Source organism: Glycine max, chromosome 13 (genome assembly GCF_000004515.6).
Source record: "Glycine max cultivar Williams 82 chromosome 13, Glycine_max_v4.0, whole genome shotgun sequence".
Taxonomy (NCBI): Eukaryota; Viridiplantae; Streptophyta; class Magnoliopsida; order Fabales; family Fabaceae; genus Glycine; species Glycine max.
This window is the reverse complement of record NC_038249.2, coordinates 18,769,480-18,778,375: the sequence shown is the minus strand read 5'-3', so window position 1 is coordinate 18,778,375 and position 8,896 is coordinate 18,769,480. Positions and strand designations below refer to the sequence as shown.

Genomic DNA, 8,896 nt, shown 5'->3' with positions numbered 1-8,896 from the left:
TCAAGAGACTGGTTGTCTCTTGGATTGTGAGAATTGTAATCAAGAGACAGGTTGTCTCTTGGAGAATCTTGAACACAAGGGTGAGGGATCCCAAGGTGTGTTCAAAGTCTGTAAAGGATTTAAAGAGACAGTGAAAAATCTCGAGTGGATTGCTTGAGGAATGGATGTAGGCACGGGAAGTGGCCGAACCAGTATAATTTGAGTTTACATTTCTCTCATCCCTTATCTCATTTATTTTATTGCAATCAATTTTATCTTACACGTTTAAAGAACATCGATTAAATTGATTGTTGCTTCTTCTTCTGCATTCTAAGTCTATCATTTGAAAGGGGGTTAAAGTTTGTTAGTGGAAAAATTTTGAAACTTAACTCACCCTCCCTCTTAAGTTATTAAGGCCACTTGTCCAACATATGATACCTTGAATTCAAATTTTGTATTCAAGCACCAACATTTCACTATAAGGGTCCCAAGCCACGTGTGTGTGTGTGTATATATATATATATATATATATATATATATATATATATATATATATATATATATATATATTCATCTCTGATTAATAGGAAAACATAAGGTATCCAATTAGATAAGGACCAAGCTGGCTCTCTTGGAATTTGCCCATAACACTCAAGCTTTATTTTATTTTTATATAATCTCAAAAGTTTTTTAAGTACTTAACTTTGTAGCAATTTGTTGTGTATGATTGAATATGTATTACCCTAATTATGTCACTAAAATTAAAGTAAATTATTATTTTGGTTTTTGAAAAATTAATTGAGTCGACTTTTATTTTATTTCTTAAATGTTTTGATTATTGTGTTTCCTTAAATAAGATTTTGAGTTTAAGTCTTGTGAATAAAAATAATAGGATTAAAAAGAGAAAATCCCATCAAATTAAAGGTGACTAGACATGTTTTTGGACAAAAAATAGTCATCGATAAGCAAGTAAATACTTTGGATAAAAAACATAATAACAAAAAAGAAGAGATATATTAGTTTAATCCATGGACAAGATGGAGTATATATGACATCTATAAGAAATTAATATTAATTTAGTCTCTAAATAACATAAAAAATTATGCTAATTTAGTTTTTCTAATAACAAGAAATGACATTAGTTTATTTTTATTACTCTTTTTGTGTCATTATATATGTCACGTGAGAGAAAAAAATTATTCCAAAATAATTATCATTTTAGCTTTTTAATGAAACATTAATTTGTTATTTTTATTTATATTTCTTATAATATTAATGACAATTGACAAAATCTATAAATAAATTAATGATTATATAAGATTATTTTTTATAAAATTACTATTTTCTTTTCTCTATTTATTATTTTTTCTTGGTTTGTGTAATAGAATCTAATATATATTATTTTGGGACAAAGAGAGTATTTTAATTGATTTCCTGCGTTTTTTTAAATAAAACATATATTTATAGTATTAAAAAGAAGAATAATAACAAGCAATGGAGTTGAACGACAAATCCAGGGTATTTTGTTAGCCGAGTCATGTTTATGGTGGTTCTTGATCTCGCTAGCAATCAACATCCTTATTGTGGTTCTTGATCTTGATAGTTCTGTATTATTTTTTAGGATAAATAGTCATTTTTATCTTTGAAAGTGTAATTCGATGATAAATGTGTCCCTAAAAGATTTAAATACAAAATTTAGTCATCGAAAGTGTTAAAAGTACGACAAAAATATTTTGCCATAAACTTTCTTTCGTTACCATTAAAAAAGTTGCCTACGTGGCACAAAGGGATAAATTTGTCACAAAATTGATTGTCAATGCGCCCATGCTAACTAGATTGGACGAAAACGTCACTAAGAAATCATTTTTGGACGTAAATGTTAGTAAAATTTTTATGGATCAAATTCTCAGTAATTTTTTTCTTGGAGGAATTTGTTAGTAGTTTTATTTGAACCTAAATGTCAGTACCTTCTTTTGGAACAAAATGTCAATTTTGTGATATATTTTGGTCATTTGGATGAAAATAGTCACCAATTTTGGATGACAATGTCAGTAATTTAATTTTTATGGGTAAAATATAATTTTATAATAGATTTTTGATATTTTTTTATCGTTACAAGCATAACGTCACAATAATCACTTAAAAAAATATTTTGCAAAAATAATTTATAAAAAAACATAATATCAATAATATTGATAATGAATAATAATTTTTCTATCACAACATAACTTATCCAAAATAAATATTGTACCAAAATACCAAAATAAACATTGTATTAGTATATCAATCATTACAAATTTATCCAAATTATAATAATTAATCACTATCTACTATAAATAAAAGATTAATCTATCTCATATTTTAGTTCTTTGAATATTAGCGGCTGGGCATTCCTGGTGTAGGTATGAAGCTCATGTAATTCGGTTAGTTCTTATTATGAGACACTTCATCTGACATTATAATTCGAATTGGTGCTGGAGGCCTAAGTAGAGGTGGTCTAAATTCAGTCGACATTGGTGGAGGTATGAAGATTGTTTCCTATAATAGTAATAAATAGTGGTTAGTTATGCATAACACAATTTAACAATAACTAATCAATAAAATGTAAAAATCACTCACATGAGTTGTAAAAGTCACTTATTGACATTTATATCCTTCAATTATTGTACTTACTGACAAAAATGTCCAGGATACAGGATATTATATTACTATCACATATGCATGCATGAAATCAACTTTGTATATTGAATTGCACCTTTTGGATGCCTGACATGAAATTCCAGCCATATTGCTTGTAGTCTCCTATATCTTCATGTAACAAAGTGAGGAATCACTTCCAGTTATCTTTATCTTCAGCATTTACTATTGCATATGCAATCACAAAAAAGCATTGTTTGCATCTTGTCCCACTGTTGCAAGCAAATGACCGCCATAGTACCCTTTTAGGAAACAACCATCAAGACCAATAAAAGGTCTGCAGGCAACCTTGAATCATTTCTTGCATGCATCTAAACATATACAAATTCAGTGGAATTGTGGAGAAAATCTAGGTATGGGAATGCAATTCATTTTCACAGGTGATCCTTTATTGCTTCTTGTTAACTCATGTGAATAGTCCCTAAGCTTAGCATATTGCAATTGGATGCTTCCCTCAACCAGTGATCGAGCCTCTTTGACAACACATCACGATCATTCTCTAGCCTTTGTAAACCAATACCAGGCACCAAATAACATAATGAAACAAACTTCACATAGTTGCGGCTGGCTTTGCACAATTCTTGGAGTGTCCATACATTAACCAAATATGTTTCAACTTCTTCCCAGACACAGAATTCACCATCAACATACTCCAGTGCCCCATTTTCATTTTATATGAATTTACCATTGTGGTGCAAAATAAGACTGATTTCATCAGACATCCTACAGAGAAACATAACAAACATTAATTGTATTTTCACAAATAGAGAACATAAAAAGTTTCAGAATAGAGAAGAAAAGACAAGTTTCATAACAGAGAAGAGAAGAGAATAAGTTTGAGAATAAAGGAGAGAACACAAGAGAAAAGGTTTGATGTCAGAGGCCAGATGGATGATGACCACCACGAACAGAAGAGAAAAATTAAGTACTTAAAAAACTCTGAGTTCCCTTCAAGTACCTTAGTACTCTCTTAGCAGTTGTCATATGAACTTCCTTAGGTTCATGCATAAACCTACTGATCAAAATAATTGCATAGCATATATCAGGCCTGCTATTGCAGAGATATCTAAGGAGCCAACAATTTGTTTGAACAGTGTTGAATCCATTGCTTCACCTTCATAACTGCTCTCCCATTTGGTGTGGTTTTTGCAGGTGTAGCACTTGGATTGCAGTTTACCATATTTCAATACATCAGTAGTGTACTTCCTATGTTGCATCATGATCCCTTCTTCTGTAGTTATAAACTCTATCACTAGGAACTAGGTCAATTTCCCTAGGTCTATCATCTCAAATTCAGATTTCATCAACACTTTAAACCTTTCAGTCTCAATTGAGTCATTCCCAGTCACTGGTAGATCATCAACATAGAGACAAATGATCACTAGACTTGAGTTCTTTCCTAACTTCACATAGACTCCATATTCAACAGAGCATTTAGCGCACTCATGTTCAGCAAAAAAATGAGCCAATCCTCTTATTCCAACATCTGGGTGCTTGCTTTAAGTCGTACAAAGTCTTATTCAACTTGTAGACATACTTTTCTTTCCCTTTCTGTTCAAAACTAGGGGGTTGTGTTACAAATATTTCTTCACCAAGTGGGTCATTTAGAAATGCTGACTTCACATCAAGATGGTAAAGGGACCAATTACTTTTGCTAGTTAAGGAAATCACCAGACTTATTGTTTCAATCCTGGCAACTGGGGCAAATACTTCTTTGTAGTCCACTACAGGCTTCTACAGAAAACCTTTAGCCACCAATCTTGCTTTATGCTTTGCTATTGACCCATAAGAGTTCAACTTCAACTTGAATACCCACTTTACAACAATGGGTTTATTATTGGAAGGTAGCTTAATTAATTCCCATGTTTTGTTCTTCTCAATAGCTTTTAGTTCCTCCAGCATAGCATTCTTCTAGGTAAGCTCCTTTACTACTTCAGTGAAATTAATTGGCTCAATGTCAATTAGCAATGCAAAGTGTATCAAGTCACCATCATTAGTAACTGCATTATTTGGGAGTATTCAAATTTTTGGAACCTTGAAGGGATTTGCCTCTACCTTTGTGGTCTTTGAACAGACCTTGGCCCAATATCTGCACCCTCAAAGTCTGCATTAGTCTCACGAACATCATTTTGCTCACTATTTTTATTCTCATTAGAGATAGGAATTAAGTTGCCAACTCTGCTCTTTTGTTCTTCCCAATTCCAGGATTCATTTTCACATACTAATACATCTCTGCTTACCTCAATTCTTTTCTTTGAATCAGTATCATGATAACCAACTAGAATCATGGGCTCACTTTTGTCCTGCAATTTTTTCCTTCTAACATCTGCTATATGTTTGTAGCACAAGGAACCAAAAATTCTCAAGTGACTAAGAATTGGTTTTCTTCTTGTCCAATATTCTTCAGGTACCTTTTGCAGAAGTCTCATGGTAGGGTACCTATTCAGCAAGTAGGTTGTTGTAGCCACTGCTTCACCCCAAAAGGATTTTGGCAAACCCTTCTGTTTAAGCATACTTCTGCACATGTTCAACATTGTTCCATTTCTCCTCTCTGCAAGACCATTGTGTTGAGGAGTGTAGGGTGTTGTTACTTCATGTTGAATGCCAAGGTTTGTACAATGAGCTTCAAATTTTCTTGAGGTATACTTTCTTCCACTATCAGTCCTCAAGATCTTGATCTACTTGCCACTATGCCTCTCAGCCATTACTTGGAATTTCTCTAAAGTTGCAAAGACCTCACTTTTGTGCTTGATCAAATACAACCACATCCTCCTGCTGAACTCATCCACAAAAGTCAAAAAATACAGATTTCCACCTAAGGAAGACACTTCCATTGGACCACATACATCAAAATGAATCACATGTAACAAGTCAATAGATCTCGTAGGCAAATAGGAATTAAAGTTGTGTCTAGATTGTTTACCTATCATGCATGATTCACACACCCTTTCTGGTACAACAATCCTTGGCAGTCCAATCACCATATCTTTAGACCTTAATTGATTAAGGCTTATAAAGTTAAAGTGACCAAACCTGAGATCCCATAGCCAGCTCTCCTTGTTCTCCTCAATTGCAATTAGACACTTCACCCTAGCAGGTCGAATTGTAGTTTGAAAGGTTTGTTCTTAGACAGTGGAGACTTGAGCACCAATCTCTGATGTTGATCATACATCTCAAGGTAATCAAGCTTCATGATGACTAAGAATCCCTTCTCTATCAGTTGGCCAACACTCATCAAGTTGCATTTCATTCCTGGTACAAACGGTACATTTTCTATTAATGCAACTTTCCCATCCTTTCTCTTTGTCACAATATTTCCCATACCTTCTACTGTTAGAGCTTTGCTATCTGCAAGTTTAATTTGTGTTTTCTTACTTGTATCAAGATCAATTAACCAATCTTTACGGCCTACCATGTGATTTGAACATCCAATATCTAAGTACCAAGCCTCAGAATGAAGATCTCCACCACCGATAGTCACCATTAGTAGTACTGGATCAGAGTCAAAATCTCCATCTTGACCCACGTTGGCTTCTTCTTTACTGTTTTTGACCTATTTCCCTTTCCTCTGCCAGCACTCATCCACATACCCACTTCTCACAATTATAACATTGAATCTTCCTTTTATCGAATCCCTTCTTTCCATCTTTGCTATTAGAAAATCTTGCAGTACCTTTTCGAGAAGTTTCTGCTCCACCTCAACTCTTTAATTTCTTCTGGTTCGAATTCCAATTGCCCTTATGGAATTTTCCATTTCTTTTTGTCACTGCTACCTTTCTTGGAGGTTTGGGCCTACATAACTTGTTTTGTAGGTTTCACACTTCCTCTTCCGATTAACCTCAGTTCTTGGGCTTCCAATAAACCTCACAATTCTTCAATTTTCATGCTTTCAACATCTTTGGACTCTTCGATAGCAACTATAATGTGGTCAAAGCTTGGAATCAGGGTCCTCATGATCTTCTCTATGATAATTTGGTCCGAGATCTTCTCACCACAACTCTTCATATGATTGGTAAGATTCAATACTCTAGTGAAGTAATTTGCAATTCTTTCAATGGCTTTCATTTGCAGTTTCATATTGTCTTCTCAGAGATTGAAGTCTCACTTTTCCCACCTTATCTCCACTTGTGTAACACTTTGCTAGGATGTCCCATGCCTCCTTTGCTAAAGATGATGCTTGAATCTTCTCAAATATGTTGGGATCTACACATCGATGGATCAAGAATAATGCTTTCCCATCCCTTCTGATTACTTCTTTGTGCTCTGCTCTCTGTGATTCAGTGGAACTTGCACTTGGTCAATTTCAAGCTCATCTTGAAATCTAAACAAGGCTCTTATCTGCACTATCCATCGATCCCAATTCCTGCGATTAAGAATTGGAAGGTTTCTCGGAACACCACTATTGCCGGCCACTGTTGCTCTTGATGTGATCTTTACTTTTCTTTCATAGCTACATGAATTTGCACTTGAACCTAGGCGCGCTCTAGATATCAATTTGTTGGAGCTATTGATAGCAAGAACTCATACACACCGGAACGAGTTATGGAGAGAAAGAGAAGATTTAGGCTTTTGCACAATAGATGCACACTCATTGTATCTATGTTATTCACACCTTTCTATTTTATAACAACTAATGAAGTTAGTTAGATACAGAAAGGTAACTACTAACAATTTCAATTAAATTGTCTAAATTGGTTCACAACAGAAATCAATTAAGCCATGTGTTGTGGAGTTTATACCATCAAGAACTGTTTTAAAATCCAGCTCGAAAACAACATTTGCTAGCTGCGAGGTACACGTCCACTGAAGAGCATGCAGCAGAGCCAAAGCCTCAGCTTCTCGTGTTGTTCTGCGATTCCAGGGAACCACATTGTTCTAGCCTTTAGAAAAGTACCTTGGCTGTCACGAGTACAAACTCCCGCCCCAAAAGCATTTTGATCTTTAAAGATAGAGGCGTCAATGTTGCATTTGATATACCCTTGATTTGGTTTTTTCCAAGACTTGTGAGGAATAGATAGATCAAAATTGCTGCTTGATGGTTTTTTACAAGATTTAAAGGGAAAAATAGTGTAATTAATATTTTCTATATATTTCCCTGGCGTTTTATTAGAATTCAAACCAGAAAATAGTTCAATTTTGTGTAATACCAATTCAGTCACTGTCTTGTTAACGTGTACACTCATATCGTAGTGTGTACGCCAAAAGTGAATTAGGAGGCTTAAACATTTTCATATTAAGTAACATTAGTAACATGTTCCGGCATAAAAAAAAGTTGGTTTTAAAATATGTGAATTTCGATCTTGAGAAAGTGAGGTGTTAGCAAAAATAATTTCTAATATTCTGTTTTTAACACATTTGTTTTATTGATTGGGATTTATATAGATTTTATTTATTTAAAAATAAAACGTATTTGTGAGATTCTATATATTATACTAAATAAGAAAAAAAATATATCGAAAACAGAATGTTATAAAGTGTGTGTGTATATACATATATATATATATATATATATATATATATATATATATATATATATATATATATATGCTATAATTTTTTTTAAGAAGTTTATAATCTTATTAAAGAAATGTTTCAGAAATTATTTTGAAATTGTTTAATCACATATTCAATTTTTTTTACTTAAAATAATATAATTTTGAAATGAAATAATTTGGTATTTGGTTAATAAGTATTCGATGTCGAACAAATTTGTTGTTATTTTAGAGAGAAAAGCATTTTGTCTCTCAATAAATTATTATTCGTTTTTGGATAGTTTGTTATTTCGTTCTTCGATAAACTTGAGTTTTAGAAAGAAAACTTCTATATTATTAATATCAAATAATTTATTATTTGAACTCGAATAATCAATTATCAAGATTAAATAATTAATTATCTTTTTTCTTAAAAGCATCAAAACCTTTTGTGAATGCTAAATAATCAAAAATTTTAAACTGATTGATTATTTACATTTTTAGAACCATAACTTAATCTTAAATATATTGATGATATGCTATCAGAAGTATACATTGAGTATATATGTATGAAATTGACCCTACTGGTACGAATTTTTTTTAAAAAAAACTTAAATGATCAAAATAAAAATATTTAAAAACTAAATAGACTAAATTGAAACCATTTTAAAATTTTAAAGGACCAAAATTATCATTGTTTGAAACATTGTCGTTTCACTTAATTAACATTAATAGATATGTCAAAAAAA

The 8,896-nt window shown here is 32.4% G+C and overlaps 1 protein-coding gene across 1 annotated transcript; it reads right to left on the bottom strand.

The window, feature by feature from the left end:
- Positions 1–5,761: 5,761 nt before the first annotated feature.
- LOC102669724 (uncharacterized) lies at positions 5,762–6,160 on the bottom strand. The gene has a single exon (XM_006595155.1). It carries the CDS (start codon positions 6,158–6,160, stop codon positions 5,762–5,764), a length of 399 nt encoding a protein of 132 aa, XP_006595218.1.
- Between the last annotated feature and the right edge of the window lie 2,736 nt (positions 6,161–8,896).